Source organism: Cygnus atratus, chromosome 5, assembly GCF_013377495.2.
Source record: "Cygnus atratus isolate AKBS03 ecotype Queensland, Australia chromosome 5, CAtr_DNAZoo_HiC_assembly, whole genome shotgun sequence".
In the NCBI taxonomy this organism is placed as follows: domain Eukaryota; kingdom Metazoa; phylum Chordata; class Aves; order Anseriformes; family Anatidae; genus Cygnus; species Cygnus atratus.
This window is the reverse complement of record NC_066366.1, coordinates 2,330,692-2,356,028: the sequence shown is the minus strand read 5'-3', so window position 1 is coordinate 2,356,028 and position 25,337 is coordinate 2,330,692. Positions and strand designations below refer to the sequence as shown.

The window sequence follows — 25,337 nt, the reverse complement described above, 5'->3', positions numbered from 1 at the left end:
CCATTTCTAACCACCAACCCAGTTAAAGCACCTACTTAAATACTTTGCTGAAGGGGGATTTCAAGCAGATGGCTCTCTGGGCAAAACTCCTTCCCGGCATGGAGAAAACTCACTCCTTTGAACACGAAATATCAGTATGCACACACAACCTCATGGGATATTTGTTAGAGCAATGGTACTGAAGCAAAGCCTTTTCAGTGCTTAATGTATACATTACCCTGGGAAACTTATTAGATCAGTGTTTGCTTTTAGATCTGTGTGGCTAATTAGTCATAAGGCAGCTGGCCAAATTTTTCCTTGAGTCAACACCTTGAACATTAGTGGAGATACATGACGCCCCAGAATGGCATCTATGCCTAGCTACAGTCATGGAAGTAGTTTACTAAACTGATTCTAACTTGGCAGCAAGAAGAGCAAGAAGTTTTAAATATTTACCCATAGATTTCTGCAAACATGGAACAACAGTTTGTCATTTTCTCCCTCTTCCTTTCTTTCCAAACTAATAAATTGTTCTCAGAAACAACTGACATGATGGGGAGGTGACCACAACGGACCAGGAGAAGACTACCTCAAATTAATTTCCTATTGTGATCTGAAAAGTGCCTTGCTTCCTGCTAGCTAAGATGGTTATATCTAGGGTTATCCTCCCTGTAACCCTGTCTCTTCATGGGTTTGAAATGCATGCTGACTCCAAGATAAAAAATAAATTAATGTTGCCATGGAAGTGTTTGAGGCCACAGACTCAGTACTCTGCCCTCACTGGCTAATGACAGGACTGAAGTCATTGTTTAAACTTGATCTGGTGAATGTGTGTAGATAAAGGAGGTCTAAATAGAAACATTATACGAAAAGCATAGCAGTTTATATAGCAGAAGGGATCTTAAGTGTCTTGTCTTCAGGCGACTGGTTTAGAATGAGCACTGAAGTGTCCAGGCATGGTTAAGCACAGGGTATTTGGAAGCTCCCTGACACAAGGGGGAACTTGGTCCTGAAAGGAGCTATGCAAATCTTTTAAAAGCTCTCCTCTTTTTCTTTTTTTCCCAACTAGAGAATTTTCCTCTGCCTAAGTATAAATCTACTGCAAAGGTATTCTCATTCTAGATGCTTTGGATGCTAGCATTCCCAAAAAGCAGTACATAGGGAGAGGGAGGGGGAACTCCTCAGGCAAGATCTGTGAAATATGCCTCCTGGAGAATACAAATCTCAGGACATAATTTAAAAGCAAGCAAGCAAAAAAAATATTTTTTTTTAAATCACTGTTTCTGGAACAGGACTAGTACAGGGCAGCTCTGAAACGGTATTGCTTTATTATTATTATTGTATACAGGAAAAGATTCCTGTATGGCATACTCGGTTTACCAGGTGATTGTGACAAAAATAACAGGGTATCTCCAGTGATAAAATAAGCAAGTTAAACAGAATTAGATTTTCTGAGCTCTTTTGCAAAAACCCTAAAAACAGGTGCTTATTTCAACTGATGCCGATGTGGAATTCACCAAGGAACATTCTTATTATACATTTTAAATGACTGACAGTGAACCCCTTCTGCCTTTACCAATTAAAGAAGTATTCATAGAGAGATTTCATTTGACAAGTATTTCCACCTTCTTATGGAGCTCATATCAAAGACAACTTTGCACTCCCTTCTTCAGAAGAGAGGAAGAGGATGGGAGGGGGAGTTGTTTGTTTATACAGGTTCTTTATCAAGCCTGGAATTCCTCTAATTTCCCAACAGAGCAAAAATCAATGAACTCTGGATTTTAGTGCTTTAATTTCTGAAAGGAAGAAATTTTATTATTACCCAAAATAAAGATAATCTGGAAGTTAAAAAGTATTTAAGTCCTGAGTTCATCATTTTTATCTAAACAACTTTATTTTTGAACTTCAAGACAAAAAAAAATGAGCCTAATGTATTTCACAGTATCCATTTAAGATAATAATGCAATTTATATCAGCATTAGAGAGGAGGTCACCACAGTGTTAGTCAAACACAGGATCTCTCACCTCTGTGGCACTCTTATGTTTATTTTATGAAGCCAAGACTCCTACACTCTCAAGTGCTGCAAGTATAAGTGAGCTACCATTGTATGCCCCTCCACAGAGCCCATGCAAAATTGCAGCAGCTCATAACCGGTAAGATTTAGTGAGACATGTTACTGGATACTCGGTGCTAATATTTGCTAATGCACAGAATCATCAACAGTACTTCAATGTAACTCTTCTAACACAGAGGTTGTGTTTGCCATGTTGTGGTTTGGTTAAATATCTCCACCTTCAAGTCTAGTGAACTGAAAGATACTTCAGCTCATGCTGCATCGGCAAAGGAAGCCAGCTCCCTAGGAGAGCAAGAGCATGTGCACTGCTACTGATCACCAGTGCGTTGAAGTATTTCTGCCCTACCTTCGGTATCATTCACCTCAAGATCATCTGTCCCACCACTAATATAAGTCAAGCTGTGATCAAACTGAGCAACCTCCCCTGAAAAAGAGGGAAGAAATCAGTAGCTGATTATACATAACAATTGTATATTTCCAAAGACAAATGCTCAAAGTCCATTACTGACATCTGTAAAAACTGAGTCACTGGAGGGATTTGGTTTTGCCCAGATCAGGCAGAGTGCCAGAATCTCTTACTGTTCTCAGAATTAATACAAACTGAATTTACACATTCACAGCCTATTTCCTCCAGCTTCCTCTGAGGTTTATTCTACTTGGAAATCAACAACTTGCAACCTGCACATTTTCTTGCTAGTAATTTGGAAAAGGAAAGGAATGGCTCTGACTAAGAGTTAGTTCAGAAGAGGGTCTCCTCCCACCGCAATCTGAAGGAGTGGCAATATCTGGCCCAGTGGCATGGGTCTTTCCAGGCCCCACATTTGCATTTTGTAAAAACATGAAATAATGCAAAAATATAAGCTCACTTACAAGATCAATCCCTCTTCTCCAGAAAGTTTGACTGGTTGCAGAACCAAGAGCTGCTAAATGAAGAAAATCTGAACTGGCTAGCGGTGACAATGCCCTCAGAACAGCTACCTGAAGCTTCTGTTACAGTTACTCAGAACATCATTGCATGCTTAGGAGCATGTGCCTTGCAGAGAGTTTTCAGTGGATAAGGAAATAATCTTTTAGATTCCAATGAAGCCGCTAAAGCTAGCCCAAGATAGCAAGATGATTTTCCTTGTTGCACTCACAGATCTGTGCAAGAAGTCAAAAGTACACCATGAGCTGCTGTAGTAACAAAGTCCCCACGCTTCAGCTACAGAACACCTACATCAAAAACAAGACTTATCACTGTCTGTCAGCATGGGTTTTACCTTTTTTTGGGGGCAACATGCTACCATCTCATGGGGAGCACTGTGGATGGTACCAGAGTCCACAGGGTTGGTTGGCACAACCCTGATTCCCACGGCGTGAATGGCACAAACAGGATAGATAGCACAGGGTGCTGCAGCAGGCTAGCACCCCAGGAACAGCAGCTTCATACAGGTCACTACAACTCATGCCTCACTCTCAGAGCTCCCCAGAATCCTCAAGAATCTCCTTACTCTCTGAATATGCCAGGCAAGAATGGACCCATAGAAGTGTTTGAGGGAGACATGAGGCTGTAGCTTGTTAAATGAAGGTGTGCCAGAGCACGTGCTTACCACATCCTAAGTCAGACCTGCATCAGGATCAAATTTTACTGCTACATTATCGCACATAGAAACACATCCTGCTAGGCAAGAGAGCTATGGGCCAAGAGCAAACGGTCAGGTTGCATGTGTGTCTGTACAGAGCCAGGTATTTCAGAACTGCCGTGTCCACCCAATGCTACAGGCGCTGGCTGGGTGGCTCTCTGGACTAGCCGAGGAAGACAGCAATGCCTGCAGTGTTAAGCATACAGTTCCTAGACCTAAGTTTCCTTCCACTGAATGAAGTTGCTGTTCTCAGCGTGGATGAGCCTTTTCAGGGTTTTATTTTTGTAAGTTTGCTGAGAGAATTAGCACCTACAGGAGCCAGGGCACAGTAGTTATGCTATGCAAGCCAGACAGGCCCCCCCGAGCACTTTTCTGCCAATCCTGTTTTTACTAACTGGTACCTCTCTGCTTTTCCACACAACCCCTCACACCAAGCATGACACCAGTCACAGCTAACAGGGGGGTGGCAGGGAGAGGCACCCTAATTCATGAGCAGGGTTGTGTCTTACACAGGCTTGTCTTATGGCAAAGTCCAAATTCCCAGTTTTCTGTATTTCCACATTAAATCCCAGATAAATCATGATCTCCAGTCTTACCCGAAGCTGCTATTCATGGCTAGCTCATTTAGATCAAGCAGTTCTGGATTTTGCTCCAGGCAGCACCTCCAGCAGACAGCTGCCATTTTGTAACTGGCCTTTCAGCTGGTGACAGGACATGTGTAGCTCCTGGTCATGAAGAGGGTGTGAGGTGGATGCTAGTGCCAATGCAGTGACAACTCCTAACCCTGGCTGTAAATCCAGAGCGAACTCCCTGGCTCCCTGCTGTGCCACACTGACGACTAACAGTGCATTATTAAAGGACGTTCAGTACCTCCCCAAATGCAAGTATAAGGTGTGTCTGAAATTTCGTTTGCTCTCTTGTTTAACCCCAACTCTTTCCTGTTTGTTTGTGGGCCAGGAAATAGTTACATACAGAAATCTGCAAAATAATACACCCAGAGTCTTGCAGGTCCTACAGCAGCCCCTTGGGGCTGCCAGCACACCAAGGACAAGCCAGCAGGTTCCTCAGCTGCAACACTGGCCAGCAGCAAGTGCTGCATCATGTCCTTGCCCTATGCTGCCTGCTTCCTGCCCCACATGCCCTTTTACACACTTGTAAAGCTCCTATATTTGTCTCGGAGGCTTTTCACATTCTTGCCCATGCACACATTTGCCTGCACCCACAGCGAGCACACATACCCTGCACCAAGTGCAGGGCTGCGGGGAGCCCCTCTGGGCTGGCCAGCCCTGCCCACACTCATGCAGGGCTCTCTGCATCACCCCAAAACAGCAGCCTGCTGCCAGGACAGGGCACAGGGGGCTCCCACACAGAAAGCCTACTGCTGCACCCACTCTGACAGCAAACCAGTCCTCCCAAGTTTGCAAGCCAGACCAGCTTGTTGCTTTTTTTTTTTTTTTTTTTAATTTCCACTCATTTTTTCCCCTCTCATAAATTGCATTTGTGTGTGCTGCTTTCATGACAGCTGTTTCGTCCATCTTATTCTCATCGGATGGATATGTACACTGCACACACACACAAGAACACACACTATGTATGTGTATGTTTAAACTACCTCTACATTCTTCCAGCTCCTGAATTTATTTCCAGATAAAGATTCTCCATTCAATTCACATCTCAGGCTCCTGTCCATGTTTAGTATTTTGTTCCATTTCTTCCAGCGCAGCAAGCGGGAGAGAATGCACAAACATGTTCAGGCTACCACTGCTGTATTAGATTCAGGCACAGATGAAACTTTCTCTAAACCTGGTTAAGCATAAATGTACACTACACTTAAACATCTCATGGATATTCATAGTGATCTTAGTATAGTATGAAATACTTGATCTAAGAAAAAACAACAAATTGCATCTCAAGTGACTGTTTCAGAATATTTGTTTCTGGTGTAACTTTCTCTCACCTTAAAACTATGCAGCCCTCATTTCCTGAACCTCAGAATCACCACAGATAGGATACTTCATGGCACGTAATTAAAATCCACATCTGTAAGTCTACAGTGCCTTTTGAAGAAACACGTTCCAGCAAAAAAAGCAGGCTTCAGTTGTGTTAGGTCAAATATAGTAGCCAGCCAGTGTGAAGGAGTTTCCTTAATAAATTCTGTATTTGTAGACACATTCAGTAAGGAAGATTTCAAGGTTGTGCTCCTAGCTTATTCTGTTATGTTGTGTACTAAATGGGCTTTGCTACATACACCTCAAAAAAACTTTATTACTATTCACAGTGTTTAATCAGAACAACAGCTTTAGTGACAAATACATACTTAAATAGGAAGAGTTTCCCTTTTTGTTTTTTGTTGTTTTTTTTTTTTAAAACACTTTTAAACTACTTTACTAAACCACCTTAAAAGAGCAACATACAGAAAGTCACACAGAATTTGCACTGACTTGCAGAGAAACCGGATGAACTTACCTTCTGAAGGGGGAATCTGTCCCCTGAACACTAACTCCTGTTTTCCCCACAGGTGCTATATTTGCATCACTACTCATAGGTGTTTTACAGCAACAGCAGAATATATGTTGTAGAAAGTAGAGCTCCACAACAGAGCATGAAAATCTGCCCTACAAGCAAAAGAATTGTTCAAACTAAATGGGCAGCAGCAAGATCTGTTACAGGACACTGGCTCCAGCGACACCTAGAAACAAACTTACTTGTACCAGCCTTCAGTTTGGCTCAGGTTCTTTAAAAGTACTCATCTGACTCCTCTAGCAACAGCCTTGCACATGCAAAGTTTGAATGGGGCATTATTAAAAGGAAGATAGGAAGTCTATGTACATTTAAGTCGTAACAGGTTTTACAGTCAGCATCTATTGCATTTACAGGATGTCATCTATATAAATGATGAAAAAGCATTTGCATTTCTAAGTTTATTTAATGCAGAAATATTTGCAGACCAGTATCCTTACATTCTCTTCCCAAGGATTATTATATCATTCCTTCCTGCTTACCCGCATCACACCTCCTCTGATTCCTTGGATTTAAATAAGCTTCAGATCTTGTTCTCTATATTTCATTATCACTTATTTCCATTATGCAAGCATCCAGAGGTCCCAGTCAGAATTTCAGCTCCACTGTTCTGAGAATTTGCTAGGTGGTTCATATCAATGTTCCCTGCCCTGGTGACTGTCTGAGCCATCGCTGCAACCTAGCACATGGCAGCATTCACAACATCATGCAGAATATTTGAATGACACTGGTTTTGGTTGTGATTAGCCTGGAGTCATCATACCATGACCTCTATATTCTTGTATGTCATTTACTTTGCTGTCTTTTCACTTCAACTGGTGTCAGCTTCCTACAGCTAACAGCTGAAATATATAGTTGTATCTTCCACAACTGCACCAAATGAACCCAAATAGTTACATTCATTTAAAAAAATAATCGGTCCTTGTGCTGTGATCAAAGGAAGCTGAGGATCAAACAAACAATTGAAAAAATTTATGAGAAGACATTAGGATTATTTTTCTAAAATATTTGGATAGTTTGAGTATAACTAATAATCTCAATGTAGTATCACAAACAAATATAGTTCAATAGTAGTTCAATACTATTTTTCAAGTCATTTGTAATTTCACATGATCTATTTTTTAATTATAAGAACAGTGAATTTAATGAAAAGCTCTAATGAAACAAGGGTGTAGTCAAAAATATTCTGGGAACTTGTGTCTTAACACAGGTTTTCACATTTTTTATTTTTAAGTTTGAACAAGTTTTAGAAAATAATCAGATTTATCTACAAAGTAATAAAATATTGAGGAGTTACTTTAGGCAGTTTACTCTGTCTCGACACAGACAGTCACAACAGGTCAGTTGATTCCAGCTCATGGTACAGGAGTTGTTTTTAGCATAATTATTAGAATTAATAGCAGGATAATTCTGGGCTTACACCAGCCAAAAATACGTGCACCACTAAATACACAAAGAATCATGTACTTGTGGGGTAAAGATGCAGGCTAATAATATACTACAGAAAACAGAATGCTATGGTAAGCAGACGTTCCCAGGATACAAAGTCTACCTGGTATGTGATAACTTGCTGCACAACCTTTCATTTTGTTACAAAACTATTATTTAGCACAGCAAAGACAACTAAAAATATTACCCAATGTTTTCATGCAACTAAAAGGCCACTGGTTTATTTCTCTTGTTAATACTAAATCTGAAACATTTTACATTAATTTACAATGAAGAAAAGATCCTTGTGAATATCTCATGTAGGTGACATTACGTCATCCAGTTAATGCTAATTATTTCAAAAAGTTAAATCCTGTTTTATAAGGTTAAACATTTTGAATTATTTCTTGCCAAAAAAATAACATGTCTACAACCACACAGAAAGTAGAAACTCAAGATTTCTACAGAGCCACTACCATTGCTACAAAATTACAATGCCAAGTGTTACAACATTCTGTAAGTTACCACTCTTCCCAATATTTAAGATAGCAGAAATTCCCTCTCTACTTTCTACTGCATACACAGGATCTAAAGTAAAAGGGAGAATTTTCATTTATAATGTTAGGTAACAGAAGTGCTTCCAAATCATTTACTTTTTATGTAGAAAATGAACACAGCTATGGAACAAAAAGGATTTTTCCTCAAGAAAGGGCAGGTTCTTCTGCTCAGTCTTGGACCATACACCACGTTGATATGCTCCTCTCCTTCTACATGCCTGAAGCTTCTGCAGACAGCAAAGAAAATGCCCCATGCACATGGGGGCAACAAAGAAGCAAAGCTGAGATCCTCTATATGGACCAGAGGTGAGACACCAGTCCCAGAGCAGCTGTGCAGAGCAAAAACATCAGTGTACCTAACAAGATGAAGTGCAGTGGAACAAACCCAGAGCTCATATGCAGAGCAGGAAAGTCCAATTTCACCAATGAACAATATCTAGAAGTCTGAAAACATTATTTTGTTTTCTTGAACCCTTGCTGAAAGCAATCGCTCTGATTTGCATGCCACTCAGCAATGTGAAACTGATCTGTAGCCTTCTTGTGAGGGAATTCAGCAAGAATTGGCTTGTGCCTCTTGTCAGAGAGCCCCCAAACCACAGCAGAGCCACACTGCTGGACTTGGTGACGGTGCCCAGAAGCTGGCACATCACATTCCTCTCCTCCTGTGCCCCACACCAGCAGGCCTCTAACTCACCCATGCGCTCAGGGCAGCACTGCAGCATCTCACTCATGTCAAAGTGTTCTGTTACCATATAGAGAGTTGGTGGGTCACTGCAACTCACTGACATACTGCACCTGGCATGCAAAGCCCTGAACAGTAAAGAAGAAGAGGGCTTTTCAGCCAAGGGGAAGCTATCTCACCTCAACAGCACACTTTTACCCCAGAGGTAGTAAAGCCTTTCCCATCATCCTTCCTCTCGTCTTGGCATCCCTTAGCCACTCCTCACTGACCACACTGTCTCATACCGTCTTCTAGATAGCTGCTGTTCTCCCTCCTGGCATGGGCAGCAGGGGAGCCTGCTCAGGACAAAACATAGCAGCCAGAAAAGCACACAGACCTGCGTTCCTTTCCTCCCTTCTGCTAATCTACCCCCTGCCTCCCTACTCATCTCCCAACCTCTTTTGCTCTCCCTTTTGCAGGTCTGGCAGTCCCATTCCTGGAAAAGGCACACACAGACAACACCTGAGCCAGGGCAGGAGAGCCAGTGCAGCCAGCAAGGACACAGCTCTCCCTCTTCGCAGCAATTTCCCTTTTCCTCCCATGAGACCATGGTAATTCCTTCTGGGCAGTACTAATAGCAACACAGTGTCAGTGGCATAAGGCCAATGTCCCTTTCCATCACACCATGATCAAGATGTGTCTTTACCACATGACAGGCTGCAGTCTCATGTGCCACAGAATGGGGCTCTCACAGCACGACAGTTCAGCAAGGCTGTATTTGGTAGTGCTCATTTACCCCTAACAATGCAGGCAAAAGATTCAAACCCTGGTTCTGCATGGGAGTTTCATCTGTCACACTGTGGATATGGTATTATTCACATACAACAGTTAAATACCACATACCAATGTAATGAAACCCAGGGAGATACAAGCCCACATCTAAGAGGGAGCATTCATCCTGGCTACACTGCAAAACTTCAGTACCTTTCCTGAGGGGGGACACAGAAGAGGATCAGGGGCCACTGGGCCCCTTAGAGCACTGCCAGGGACCAACCCAGAAACATACAGGTCCACCTCCAAAGGAGTGGGACTGGGACCATCTCCCTTCAAGACAGAACGTCCAGAAGATACCTTATGCTGAGGAAATGGTTTGCATGGCCAGAGAACAGTGATGTAACATAAATGTGGACAGAAAAGCACTAAGAAAACAAAAAACATTCTGATCGACATAGTTCTCCCTTTCAGAATACCCTTACCTCAAATGAGAAACACAACCAGAGGAAAAGGACCCAGAGTTTGGGAATCTTAAAATGGCATTTTACCGTAGATGGCTTCTATGGCTATGGTCTGACTGAGGAATATCTTTGCACATCCACTTCTATCCAACAAGCAAGGGAAAGCAGCCCTCTCTGCCTAACATGGTCACTGCAAGGTGCTCAAACAAGATAAGGGATAGGAGGATTGGGGCTCATATAAGAACCTTATACAGTTTTAAACCATGATGTACAAGAACATAATCTATCCAAAGCCTGCATTTGAAATGGTGCTTGCATGTTCAGCTTGCAGGTGCTCAGGGGACAGAATTTTGTACTACTTGGAAAAGCCAATGTGTTATGCTGTCCCAGGGCTATGCACACAGAGAGCACTGGGATTTAGCTTAGAATCTGTTCTGTTGAAGTATTTGCAGTCAGCCCGAAATAGAAGCATCCAGTGGGTCAGGGTCTGCTTTCCATTTCTGTGGTGCCCTGCTATCATTCCATTTAAAGCAGTAGGTGTGACTAACATGAACACAGCGTGATACAGATGCAGAGCATTCAAGCCAATATTCAACCCTTTGCTTATTCATCCATATGCCTCATACAACACATAATTCAAAGAAAAAATACATGTTGTGCAATTCTCAGATTCACTGGCTTGGTTTAAAACCATTTCAATCTTAGTTCTGAATTTCCTCTGCAACAAAAGTTAAGAGAGACATCAAATTTGTTCCCACTTTCAGTGAGACTGAACATGATCCCTGCTTTGTTGAGGTAATATGTATTAACGGCAGCCCAGAGTTCAACCAAAACCACACCACTTAGCCTGTCTGTCCTCATTAACTTTTAGAGTTACTGATGAAACAACAGGGTAGAGCTCTACAAACTTCTGCTTGGCACCATTCAGTTACAGAAATTATGGTTAGTCTCTAATTCACAGACCCATGAAGTATCCTTGGTACCCAAAAGGTATCTGGAGAGAAATCAAAATTCTGTTCACCAAAATATTTATATTAGCTAAGAAAGCCAAACTCTGCCAAGAACACAGCTGGCAAGCTTCCCCAGAGTCTCTCTGCCAGTGTGTAAAGCACAGAAAGTAGGCCCACCTACCATAACCCCTCTGTGCATACCAATGACTTGTTAGTATTTTAAGTACAGTGCCAGCTATTTGTAAGGCCTCAAAAATCTGGAAACTTTAGAGCGCAGCAGTCGAATGAAGGATCTTGGGAACATCTCTCTTGACTCTTGGGCTGTGTACTTGAAGTAGTTTTGTGGATGCGCCAACACATCAAACAATGCTTTTATCAACTTCTTATCCTAGAAAAAGGAAAGCAGATATTTTACAGTAATTCCACAGAGAAATTAGGGTCAGTATCACCAAAGTCTAATGACCAGTCAACTGACAAAAGGTTAGGGGCATTTTACTTCTCAAGTAAAAATGTCTTGGGAGTTCAGACTAGCAGAGCAAGGCTGACATTGACATTCAGGCCCCAGGGAATTCACTGGAATTTCACATTTGTTTTTAGTAGTGCCAGGATTTCTCCCTTTCTCATACTTCCAAGAACAGCAAAGAAAAACAAATACAAACAAAAAAACCCAACACCCTGGAGCCAATATTCAGCAAAAGAAAAGTCTGCTTGAAATGACATCCACTCATCTTGCCTATTTGACTATCTCCTAACCAAGGTCGAACCAAGTGAAATCCACCAAGAGATTTTTCACACAGGAAGGAAAAACCGTTGCTAATCTATGGGACATGAGTAGCAGCATCAAGTACTTCTCCAATCCCACATCCTTCAGTTTGCTCACTGACTCCTGCCAGCACAGCCTACATTAGGTCCAAGGGGCTACCTTTATCATAAAAAGCTATAGATTTTCCTAGAAGGTCTGATCCACCTTTAATATCCCTGGGCAAAGGGTCTCTAATCCACTGCTCAGAACAGTCAGGATGTGCTGATTCACCACTTCCCTGAAGTAGCATGTGTCTACTGCACCAAGGAGCAGAACAGATGCAGAGCAGGAGGCAACCTCACTAGTACATAATAGCGTTACTTTCAATCAAAAGCAACATTTTAGTGGAAGGAATATACCTTGAGTATTTCTTGATGATTTTCAGATGCATAAAGTCTACCATCCCGAACGATGTCTTCTATTAGTTCTTGGTAATCCTCTATTGAGAATGCACAAGAGAGTCATTTGCAGGTTCATTTCACTTACATATTCAATACCTCACTTGGTTATACATGAAAGCCCTACCCCCAGAAGGACCAATAGTATCTGGCTCTCATATTAGCAGTTAGAATGTATTCCAAATACTTTTCTGTAAATAAGCTGCAAATAGTGTGTACTATGAAAACAAAGTTTACTCTGCTGAGCTGTTCTGCATCTATCTGTCAAAATCAAAAGAAATTAAAATGCAGCTAGGACTGTAGCACACATTGTAAGAGAGTAGCCTGCTTTAATTCAGCCGCACTGCTGAAACTTAGCTGTAAATACTCACAACCCATTCTTGACTCCTTTCTACAAGAGAAAAAAAAAGTAAGAGGAAGCTTTCTTAAAAGGCAACCCCCCTGGTCAATCCAAATTTGAAAAGCTTCAAAAGGAGTGGTGTTCCATGAAAAATGATCTGCTCTTGATGAAACTCTGCAGACCACCGTGGAGGGCTATTCCTCCACAACTACCCTAGTGTGAACAGAAATGCTCCGCATTACTTTCACATCGCTCATGCTGAGGGGCAAAGCCTCAGCTCCAGTCTTTCCCCAGTGACTCTGACAATGACAGTTGAAAAGAAGCCAGAATGGCAAGAGTTTCAAATATACGTATTTTTCTCCTCCACTACACCTGCCACTACTTCACAAACACATTTCTAAGTCAGCCTGTGGGATTCAGAAGTAAAAGACTCAATGCCAGCAAATATCCCAGATCAGTTCCTGCACTGTTGTTCCTGCTGCACCACAAGTAGCATCCTCGCTCTAAGACTGTGGAACTCTCCTCCCTTCCCCTACAGACTATTTGCAGTGGCAATGCAACCTCCACTCTGCCTGGCCCTCAAAATATCATTCTAAAACCTGGTGGCTGGAGCTTTCCTACCTTTGTTTTAATATTAGAGGGAAATAGCTCTAAGAGTATAAGCATTAATATGCATGGTTAACACAGCTTGTAGGCATGACAGAGCACTGGCCTGCATGTACAGAATGACCTGGTAATAGTGGGTCAAGTAAGCATGTTTCACAAAAGTTTTCCAGAAAGGGTCAAATGCTATAGTGCAGGAAGCACCATTTTTGAGAGGTTTTATTCTGTAGTAAAGTCTCTACTCTCAACAGCTTTGCAGAGCAATTCCCCAGAACTCCCAGCCCACAAAACTCTGTGGGGGTGAACACCTCGAGGGGCCTGGCCTGAACAAAATAGCTCTGATACTAGATTACAGCTGGTAGCAGCGACATGATACATGACAGAAGCACTTGAGCTCTGCCCAATTCCTAAGCAGGGGCAATCTGCCACCTGAAGTAACTCAAAATTGGGAAGGCATAAAAATGCATAAAAACCAGATGCAGGCTCTGAGTTCTGCATTTTTCCTGTGCAAGTCAGAGCCCAGAATCCCAGCTGTTTGTTTAGGTCTGTGGAAGACTGGAAATATGATTGCACTTAAGACTGCAGTGCAACTGAGAGATCCTTAAACTATCTATAAATGAAAACAGCTACTGGAAGCAGTCTGATAGTGACACTGCCGAGAGTGCTGGGTTACTCCACTTCTTAGCAAGGTCAAGGAGCCCACAAGGAGTTCTGCACTGCTACAGCTGCACTAGTCCACATATGCTCAGCTGTCCACATCCACTTACCATCATATGTTACGTAAGGAACCTGGAATCCTTTGGCACTGTTCCCTTCGTTTGACTTGAACTGGATCCACAGCTTCTTAGACCTAGAAGTGAAAGCTATAGGGCGTTCGTAGGTTTGACAGGTTTCGTAGGTGGTCACTGAATTAGAGGAAGCTTTCAAAGAAAACACACAATACACAGTTATCTGACAATGCTTCACACTAATTAATATTTAGAAAATATGTTAAACTAGTACGACAAGAAATACATGCTCTTTTTTTCTAAAAAAAAAAAAAAGGGAAAAACTCATAATGTGGCAGGCCATCAATGACTGACTTTTCAGTCCCTGAGTATTTTCCCTTACTCTAAAAAACAGTCTACTGCTTGAAAGATGTGCTTATACTAGAAACTGAAGCTGTTTATTCACAGACCAAACACCTATAGAGACTAGCAAGCATCCCTTCTTTCCTAATCCAGGCTAGCATTGCTTCACATAATTCATGACTAGTTAGCTTGAACCATCTATCCGTTCTTAAGAACATTTCTCTCAGAGTTCACTGACACATTATAGACTTGCAACCTTGTTTCATCTGAGCAGCATTGCTGAACAGAATTTTTCAATTTGGTATTAAAAGAAATCACTACTCTTAAGCACAAGACAGCTGTGGTACATTTACCTTTTGCAAAGAGCAATATATATGAGAAGCCTCTGTTGAATATTGAGATAGAAACCATATGTCTCAGTAGGTATTTTACACTTACAGCTTTTTCGCATCACCAGGTAGTCTCCACACTCATCTTCTATCGGTAGAAATATCTCAGGAACCACAATTAGAATACGGCGTTTTGGGGGTGGGTTAATATTCCAGGTACATTCGGCGTTTGCAGGATAGTCCCCAGGATAGTTTGGTGATTCAATATATCCAGTGTAATCTCCCAGTTCACCTCCACACTGCCTATCTAAAAAAGCAATATAATATACAGGACTATGCAAAGTGAGGGTATCCTTCAGCTCTTTCTACAGGCACTGTCAGAAATAGTACATGAGTGACAGGCACACAAACTTCTATTTGCATCTGAGGCAGGTACTTTGCCAGTTTCAATTCACATTGAATTGAAGCATGCCTGCTTCTGCCTTTATGGTTTAATCAATGTTAAGAAATAAAAATATAAATTATTCCCTGTTAACATAGCAGGTCAACCAAGCCATAGCCAAGTAGCAAAGCACTTGTAAAATGACATAAAAGTGGTTAAGCAAGGATGCTCCACTTGCTTGTACCAGACAGGATGGGTTTTGTTTTTTTTGTGTGTGTTTTTTGTTTGTTTGTAAAAGTATCAGCTGAAGTCTAACTGGAGTCTGCTGTGTAATGCTCAAGTACCACGTCTGTAGCAACACAAATAGGGAGTACAGCAGGCCTTTTCCTTTCACAGATCAGCACCCCAGCAGTTAGAGAGGGTGTGCCCCATGCAGGATTCTTTTCCTGCACTCCCCAACTCTGTGTGGCCACACAGGTCTGAGCACTACAGAATCCTAACAGCAGTGTGTGGGTGTGACATGCTCAGGGAGCAGAGTCTCTAAGAGAGACACATGCAGCTCCCAGAAACACGTTTAAATATATGCATGTAAGTGTATATATATGTGTGTTTACACATGTCTGAGGTTCTTCTGAGGAGTTGCCTCTCTGCCTCCCTTTCTAATTTACCTTCAACTTCTCATACTACAGCTACCATAATCTAGAACAGTGGCTCTTTTTGTAATTGCCTCTTTCAGAGGTTGTTATTAAGAGCAAATGCTCACTAGATGTAGTAAAGTTTTGTGAACCAACTTCCATTCCTTTTATAGAAAGGAAAGAAATTAGGATGCTGAGAACACAAATTCGGTCTGCTATATCTTTGAAGAGAGGATTTAATAGCAAGACCAGAGTGACCGAGTACCAACTGGCACAATCATCACTTACCTTAAAAAGAATGATGAAACCAGTTCGCAGACATGGTCTCCCATGAACCTCAATAAGTCATGTGGGATGAGATGCAAGCGGGCAGTACACTGCCTTCTCTCCAAGCTCCCTGGAGCAAAGCTAAATTTTGTCCTTAAGGCCACTTGGAATATTAATGGCCCGGTCTTTTTATTTATAACAAATGATCAAAATGATCTTGCTATACTTACTTTTGCACTGTGTTACATTTGTGGACCCATCAAAATCTGTAGTGGTGTTTCCAGGGCATGAAATGCAGAAATTTTGTCCAAATTCAGGTTGGTATGTCCCAACTATACAGCGAATACACCGATGAGTTGTAGTATTATAAAAATGGCCAGGTGAACACTGAACTGGAGGGTATTTAAACAGGCAGCACAGTTAAAAAAAAAAAGTGGCAGTAATGTATTACAAAGTAATTTTATGCATTTCTATAGGACCTGTTCTAATTTTAATAACTGAAGTCTCATATTTTTAAACTACTAGAGCAGTAAAGCAGAGGTAAATGAACAGATTTTAATTTACATGGTCACTCTGTGCAAGTTCAAACATCCCAAATGCAGTAATGTAGAGCAGTTGTGTGGAAGCAGTAACAAAAGATATGGCAGACTGAATATAACCAGCACGATTTTGAAAGCATGACACTGCGCAAAATAGTGTCTTACCAAATGGTCTAGCCACCAATATTTACATGTAAGATGAACAGCAAGTTCATCCTTTCTTCATTGCTAGCTTATGCCAAGCAGCACTTGTACTGCAGCCACATGCCAGCGTACCACTGTGATCAGTTCACCAAAAGCAGAGGTTGAAAACTTTTGTCCTCTACAGCTGGCATGTTGCATCAACAGTAGCGACTATACAGGTATCTTGCCTTCCTCTCTCATGATCACACTGTCTTACAACAGCAGGTCATGACTCAGGGTACAGCCACCTCCACCAGATCTTTCGCTACTTTATTTCATCACGTCACTCAAATCACCACAAAACCTAGACACGTAAGATATAACCCAGACCTGCAAGTACCTCCTGCATCACCAAAATGAGACCCCACTCTGAGTTAGAAATGCTTTTGTAAACGTAAAAGATTGTATGGGGGTTTTAGACATGAATTAGGGAAAAAGTCCTTCCTAGCAGACTTGCAACTCCTTATTCTTGTTCCCCAGAACACAGGTAGGAAGTTTTTCTTCTCTCACTGCAGTATAAGAATACAGAACTCCAGACACCTTCCTTATGTCTCTAGTATGCTCTTTTCACTTGATTTTGCTTAGCTATCCTAAGACCATCATCATTTGTACTGATACCTAACAGAAAGCAGTCAAGAGCAAGAGCCATATATTACCTTTGCTCTCAACTCTATCCCCACCTTGTTTCTTTGTGAGACTAATGAAAATCTTTTCCTATTCCTCCTGCCTTGCTTGGCAACTTTAACATTCTCAGCTTGACTTCTAAATGATCTACTACGTTACCTTTCAAATGTAGTTTTCTACATCGTACAGTCCCCTTTTTTCCCCCTATTCCTTTCAGTCTCTGCTTACTCCCAAATAAGTACTGTTGTTAAGATTTGTATTCAGCTAGCTCAGTCTGGAGTCCTTCCCTACATGCTCCACCCCCACCACCTAATCCAAACACTTCAGATACAAATTCCAAATTGTTCTTGCACCTGTGATTTAAGACCTCATTTGGCCTCTTACACAGCCAATCCCTGAACTATTCATTCCAGTTAATACAAAAATTGCTTGAATCTCAATTCTTATTTGAAAACTGAACCTCGTTTACAGACCTATTTTCATTTGTGTTAAGTGAAACTGAAATCAGTTCCTCTTATCTTGATCCAAGGTTTTTGACCATTTTTAGCACTGTAACTTCACAAAATTAAGTATGAAAGTATTAACTATTTGTGGATTCAGTGACTCTTTGCTGAAGAAATCTGTTAACTATCACGTTACTACCAGTAGTATTAATTCTTCAAGCATACTGCAAGATTTGTCTATTATATTGCAATTCTCAATAATAGACATACTGACACAAGAGAGATCTCTTTATCCAAATCACCACCAAATGCTTGCATCATGATCTTATTTTTATCCTTTATTTCTACTTTATGACAATAGATTTTCTATTAACATTTTACTTTTTCTGCATGGTTATTTTGATATAAGTGATATTCTTTTATCCATGCTTTAATACATTGAGTAAACCCTTATACCGATTAACACTTCCTCTCTCTCCATTGGCACATACTTTATCAGTGTTTTCAAACACAGCTTCATAGCTCTTTCATTTTTTTTTTCTTTTTAGATAACTAAAATGCTAACAAGAAATTTCTTCATTCTTAGAGGTCTCATCTCCCCTCCTGATTTTCACTTCTGTGAGGAAAACCTTGGGAGCTGATTGACTGCAGATCTATTGCGGTCAAGTTTAGAGGACCATCTGAGGTACTGCACAGTTAAATCAAATGATGGCTTTTTACTTAGTTTTTAGGCATTCAATCCATTATGAACATGAAGAAGCCATTGATTTTTTTTTGAGACTTTTTTTTCCCTTGTCATTCCTTTACATAGCTCTTCACAGATCAATCACTTCACTGAACATCTTCTATGCATCTCTCAGTCCCTCCTTAAGAATTATATAAAAATCAGTTAGAAAAAGACTTGAGGCTTTATTGAGCTTCCTTGCAGCTGGGCCAGGCCAGCCAACTATTACACCCCTGGAAGGAGACCCTGGGAAGGAAAACCGCCCTTAGAACACCCCACTTGTAGCAGCAGCAGTAGCTTTTCCCTCAGAGCATTACAGTTCATCATATCTTGATCTTACCTTTGGTCTCGCAGTCCTGAAACAAGGATGCACTGGTGTGTCTTGTCATTAGTCCTCCTCCACAGGGAAAGCAGGATACTCGACCAGCTTCAGGCTGGTATGTTCCAAGGGGACATGGTAGACAGGGTTTAAAGCCATCAGGGGAATATTCACCTGGTGAGCACTGATCTAGAGGAGGAAGAACACACTTGCTTCAACGTGTACATTATATGTGAAGATATGTTAACAAGCCTGCACAGGACCCAAAACCCCATGGTGCAAATGATTTCCTCTTTATTTGGGAAGCATGGACCAGGGTTTCAGAATTGAATGCAAACAACAGATAAAACTCAATAAATACACTTCACTCTGTAAACATGAAATAGGTACTGATAACATCTGGTGCTGGTGAGCTCTTCTGTGGACTGGAATGGATTTCACACTTTCTTGCAAGGACGCACTGGACACAAGGCCTGTCAAGTACTCTCTGTTAATCTGTACAGAGTGGTAATGTAGTGATTAGCTCCTCTTTCTAGCTAAATATCTCTTGCCCCCCCCCCAAACAAACAAACAAAGTACTGAAATTAAGTCATCAAAAGTGTACTTCCAAAATTCTAAAAGTATTTTAATCTTAGTAATTGGTGAATCATCATACTCCATAGCCATTAATGTTACTGAATCGTTCTAAGACCTCAATCACAAGGAACTGTGCAAACTTAATAAACATTAAGCATATCTCAAAGACCTTTAAAGCAGAAATATTCTTGCCATTTCTCCAATCCCCAATCTTGGATAACAATTATCCGTGCGCTAGATTACTGTGTTCTGTATGGTGCACAGATAGCATTAACTCAATCAGATTGGTTTTACTTGAGCACACCCTAATATTAACTAACAAACCCAAGGGTATTTATGGATATCTGAAAAAATATCTGTTTTTCAAACTATTCACAAAAGAACTAATTTCAGTGCCGGTATTTAATAATTACCCTGCTCTGGAAGGCACAAAATAGTGTTGCAGTTGTTCAGCTGCACTGAAAAATTCTGTCCTTTTAAAGACCTGTTACGATAATAAACTGTTAGTTTTATTTTATAGCTCCAATAAATCACCCAGTGAATAGCTGTTTTGTTAGGAAGTTAAATTGGCCTTGGCTTCATTTCAGGATATACGACTAACAACAAGCAGGGTATTAACTACCGGTCATGATCAATGATGAAGAATTTTGTTTACTGCTGATTTCACTGAGTGGAATAGTGAGTGTTCCTCCTCAACTTAAAAATAAAATACAGCTGAATTAAGCGATGTTCTGTAGCTTATCAATGAAAGCTAGTGAGGAATGAGACCATCTTAGCTCTTGATTCTAACTTTTTCCACCACACATCACTTTTGCTTTCATAAGTACACACATTCGTTTGCTCCCAAGCTTTTCAAGTCTTTCTTCATTTTATAAACATTTCTACAGAACACTCATCTCTGTACTGTTTGTGCAACTTGACAAACATGAACGAATTAAGGCTTTCACTGTAACAATCCTAGTAAAGTAAGGAAAGACTATTTACAATTCTGCAACAAGGAAACACAATCAAGGTTAGTAAAGGTGATTCTGAGAGGTGGCTACCTATTTCAGGAACCTAGAAGCAACAAAAAGATCAGTGCAAATCTCCTTCCCCACAAAAGAGCTATGGTCAATCCATCCTCCAAGTGGCCTCACTAGGGGCTGTCTGCCCTCTGCTCTGCTCACTTAACCTTTTTCCCCATCATTTTCATCACCATTATGTGAAAATGTTACATTTGAGAATCTATGCCATCAGATCTCTCGACAACTTTATCATCTGCATCTCACTTGCCTTGAAAGCTCATGTTGTAAAATTGAAAAGCTCCCTGTGGAATAAAATTGAAGTGATCTAAATATTTCAGAACTATTTTGCAAAATCTGCAATTTTTGGAAATCCGCATCGAGTAGACAAGCACTAGAAGTTCTCCTTGAACATCACTGAGACACTGAACATGGGGCATCTTTTCAGGCATTGTGCAACTGAACTCTAACAGCAAGAGAAAGAAGGGGCAGAAGCATTGGATGGTTTGTTTCTGTGCCTTACCTCCACATTGAGACACACTGTGAGCTCCAGCTAATTTTTGGTTTCCAGGATTCTGAGGACTGGGGCAAGAGTCACAAGTTATTTGTCCTTCCTCATCCTGGTAAGTTCCATTAGGGCATAAAACACAGCTTTCTCGTTCCCCATCATAGTATGATCCCACACTGCAGCTAACTAGCAACAAGAAAAAATATCGGGTCACTAACATTTTGAGTTTGTGGGCTCAAAGCCAAATTAGATGGTCAAGCAGCTAAACTATCTCAAGTACAAGGTGATACAAGGACTACATTTGCATAAGCATTACAGATGACCAAGTGTCAGAACTGCAATTTGGCAGTTTCTGTGGCACAAAGGCGGCTGACATTTCATTTCAGTTTTGTTGGTGTTAACCTGAGGTCCATTAAGCAGCACAGGAGCTAAACTTCAACTGCTTCCCTGCTATCTTTTACCTGCACAGGGTGCCCCTGTGATGCACTGTGGCAGTTCAGCAGGAACTGTACCTGTGACTGTGACACTGCCCACAAAGAAACACAGGAACAAGACAGTGAAAGGCAGAACTGCATAAAGTCAGCCTAAGCCAAAATAAAATGTTTCTGTTTGACCTGTACAGATCAATTCAAGAATTTAATTTTGATTTTCCTAAAAGGTGGCAACTCCCAAAAGAAAACAGCAAGAGAAAAAGAAAAGTCCAGCTAAGGTATCCCACCAACACTGTAATGGGGTATCCAAAACCAACTTTAATAAGCTTTGTAGAGTGGTGGCCTACAGTTGTAAACTAGCTTGAAAAGAGAAAAAGCCCAGTAGTTAAAGATTAAGGGGAGGAAAGGACAGGCTGGTCCAACGTGGAAACAAAGCCATGTGATGTCTACCTGTCTCTTTCAGTAGGAATTACTGCTTAAAAGTAAGAATCTGTGTTCAGGCAACAGCAGCCTGCAGGAGGCAAACCAGACTAGCAGAGGAGTCCAAGTGGACAAGCAATTGGCCTGTGTGTCCATGGGCTTTTGGTTCATAGGATACAGATTCAGTTGTTTATGGTCTAAGAAATATGTTGGTTTCTTTTACATGACTACATCACGAAGCTTTTCTAAGCAGCACAATTTGAGCCAACAACACATTCCCTGTAAACTGCTCCCAGTTCTTCTCCAGAGAGGGGACTTAGAGAAGTTCCAAACACAGACCACTCATCTATAATCCCAACTCAAGCACAGAGCAGGGGTAATGAGGAAAGCAGGTTTAAAAACTCACAGCACCCACCAGGACCCAGTTTATCATAATAAACAGACCTGGCTTAATTACAGTACCAATAAGTTAGGCTTAATTACAGTACCAATAGGCTCAATTATAGTACCATTAATTATAGGGACAGTGTAAACACAGAAATCATCCCACAGAAATCCATAGGATTGTGCATGAAATTAGGATGACACAAATGAACCCTCTCAGAAAACAAAACACCAGCTACAACATAATAAAAACAGAACAAACAAACAAACCCACCACCAACAAAATCTTAAGAGTTCAAACTTCTCCTGTCACAGCATTTGGTTAAGTGAAACTAAAAATGTTTATGGGCCTCATTTCCAAAAACTAGAAACTGAATGGTCCTTCCTGACACACGGGAAATACCCACTCAAAACAAGATCTGAAGATTTGCAAATAATGACATTAAATCAGAATTCCACTGGCTGTCTTGGCTCTTTTTTCAGAAACCTGATTGTTTTTTTCCAAATGAACAAAAGAACCAATTGCCTCTAGCAGACTTGATTTCTGCTGCCACTGTCTTTGTTTGTCTTCAATGCCCATTAAAAAAAAAAACCAGCCTTGAATCTTATGCAGCTGTTTTAGAAAAAGAGAGGAAAAAAAGTGAAAGCTTTTCTGATGCAAAAACAAGAAAAGAAAAGAAGAAGGGGGCACAGGGAACAAGGGTTAACAGTTACAAAGACACTTAAAGGCTCTTCCTCTCTTTTCAACACAGTAGCCTTTGATTATTTGCTCCTCTAGACAAATGCTGTAGTATCACAGTGGCTAAGAAGGTGAACGTTATAAAGGAGGTCAAGATCTACCATTTTGCCATTTTCTTAAGATTCATGCCTTGACTTTATAAGGATAATGACCAACAACTCATGCAAGTCAATTCTGAAGCAGCGTCCTTTAAGTTATTGTAATTTAACAGTTCACACACTTAGGTTACATGAGATTGTTACACATCTTAAAGGATTTGTGTCTTAAATCCATGACTGCAAGCACAGTATCATACAGATAGCACTCTCTCCCATTTGATAATTTATTTCTTCTTGTCAGTTTTATAAAAACAAAAAAAGTGACTTACAGTTCTCTGTTGTGTGGAAATACAACTAATTGTTAGAACTGCAAAGCCAGGCAGCATTTCGATTTTCTGTTTCAGTATGTTTTTATGTACTTTCATAATGCCAGTATCATACCATATCTAAACTTTAATAAGACTATTTTGTATTAAATATTTATATTCTATTTGCATCCTCTAAACTAAGGGGATAACTACTGAGCAATTAAATGCATCAACACCTCTCACACAAGGTAAAACTGCTCAGCATTTACATCAGAGCAGTACCTATACTAGTGCTGCTCTCCTGTTTACTGTTCTCGTGATAGCTCCATGAATGGATGAATCCATTTGTAACTCTGCAGCAAGGGCATGCTCGTATGTCTTTTGTATACAGCAAGTTCAGAGAACGTTATTTCTGTTTGCCTCCCTTTATGTATTAAAATATTCATGTATCTAACACAAAAAATACCAAACAGAGCAAGGTGTACTTTCAGCTCCTTGAGGCATGATCAACATATGACAGCGTTTTAAGTGATGGAAAGCACAGATAACTTGCTTGTTGCTTCTCCCTTCGTGGAAAATGCCTGTGGGCAAAGGGCCCCCGTAGATATCTATTTCTTCTCTTTCAACACGTATGTTAGTAGTAAAGCAGATTTTGAAAAGGAGTTGTCAGTATTTAAACAGTTGGTCTTCGGCTGTTATACCTGTCCAAAGTCTAGCTCATACTGGAGAATGAATACCTGTAGACAAGATCAATGAAAGAAATTGCATTCTCCCCAAGATAAATCTTCCCCGCTCAAAGTAGCATGTAGCTTTTCCAGCATCCTCAGATGGTCCAACCTTGAAGCATCATCATTCAAAATATGCATATTTTTTAAGGTAAGATTTACTTCAGTGTGGAAAGATCATACCCCTGCTATAAGAATCCAGAATTCTCTGGAAAGGTTGATGAAGTTTCCATTTTGCTACATGCATTTCCTGTGATATACATTAATAGAGACCTACTGCAGGCTGCTCCATGGAAGTCATTCTCAGGACTTCAGACAATGAAACAACGTGAGCCAATACTAAATATAATTACTCACTGGCACAGAGCTCACACATCACAAGGTAGACAAATACAACATTTGGACCTCAAAGGCATCAGAAAAATTCATACACAACTTTACGTTAAACAGCAAACTTGAAATAAAATACACCACTGCTTGGAATCCACTGTGAATTCCCTTTTATTATCAACAAATGCTTAAAGAACAGCAGACACACATGCAACCATTCAGCCTATGAAGGATGATGAACTGCCTTGGAAATCATGCCTAATCTGTTCCTGGTGCCTCTCTAGATCTTTTATTCAGCAGTGTGTCCCACTGTAGGCACTAGGAGTTAAAGTGGGGAAATAAGGAAAAGTACTACTTCACCAAAAGTGCAAACCAAATGCAGTTTAGCTTCCTGCTTCAATTTCAGGCCAGTTGCTTATGATAAAAGCTGTCAGAGCACATGCAAGACTTCTCCTTTCACACTGCTAAAATACAACTAACATTTCAGACAGTACAGTGCTGTAGAAGTCCACCACAGAAAGAGGGCCTGTCCAAGACTCTCTGAATCAATAAAACTATACCTAACCTAGCAAAATTCCAAGTATTTTGCTTTAAAAAACATACTTGAAAAAAGTGAACTAAAACCTGCACTTCACTTACTATCTGCATCACAGAAGATTTGTAAGTTCTTCGACTTACTTTTTCCCCCTCACTGTTTTCTGCTCCTCTGGTCAGACTGAGCAAAATCCTTTTGCCAAAGTTCTCTGCCTGTCCTGAGACCACATCCACCAGCTGCACTGAGTCCATCTGCTGACCTGGAATATCTTGCTATGGAGTCACTTTCTCACCAGAATCATTAGCACGTCTAGATAAACAAGGCCACACCTGTCCAGAAGTTTTCAGCAGCTCTGCAAAACAATCAGATCAAAACAAAACGAAAAAATCCTGTTCTTCCACACACATCCCTAAGCTAGCTTCTTGCTCTTCTTCCACACTGTTCCCACTCCGTTCTCATCTCCCCAGTCTATTTCTTAGCTCCTTCTGACTAGCAGTCAGAGCAGCAGCAGCAGCCACCCAGTGCTGCCTTTACCATACACACTAGGACAATCAGTTTTTCTAAGGAAATGAGGCGTATGTAATAGTGCCGCTTCTATGTGTACTTTTATGTGCCCTCAGCAACCAGTGAACTTTCTGTCCAGATTCCAGCAATTTG

General features: G+C 40.8%; 1 protein-coding gene across 1 annotated transcript in view; it reads right to left on the bottom strand.

Moving 5' to 3' along the window:
- Positions 1-11,262: 11,262 nt before the first annotated feature.
- Positions 11,263-25,337, bottom strand: part of SCUBE2 (signal peptide, CUB domain and EGF like domain containing 2) — a 43,350-nt gene continuing 29,275 nt past the window's right edge. Inside the window, 6 exon segments of the mRNA XM_050710806.1 lie at positions 11,263-11,415; positions 12,189-12,268; positions 13,938-14,090; positions 14,679-14,876; positions 16,084-16,245; positions 18,707-18,874. Of these exon segments, the coding sequence (XP_050566763.1) occupies positions 11,263-11,415; positions 12,189-12,268; positions 13,938-14,090; positions 14,679-14,876; positions 16,084-16,245; positions 18,707-18,874 (914 nt within the window).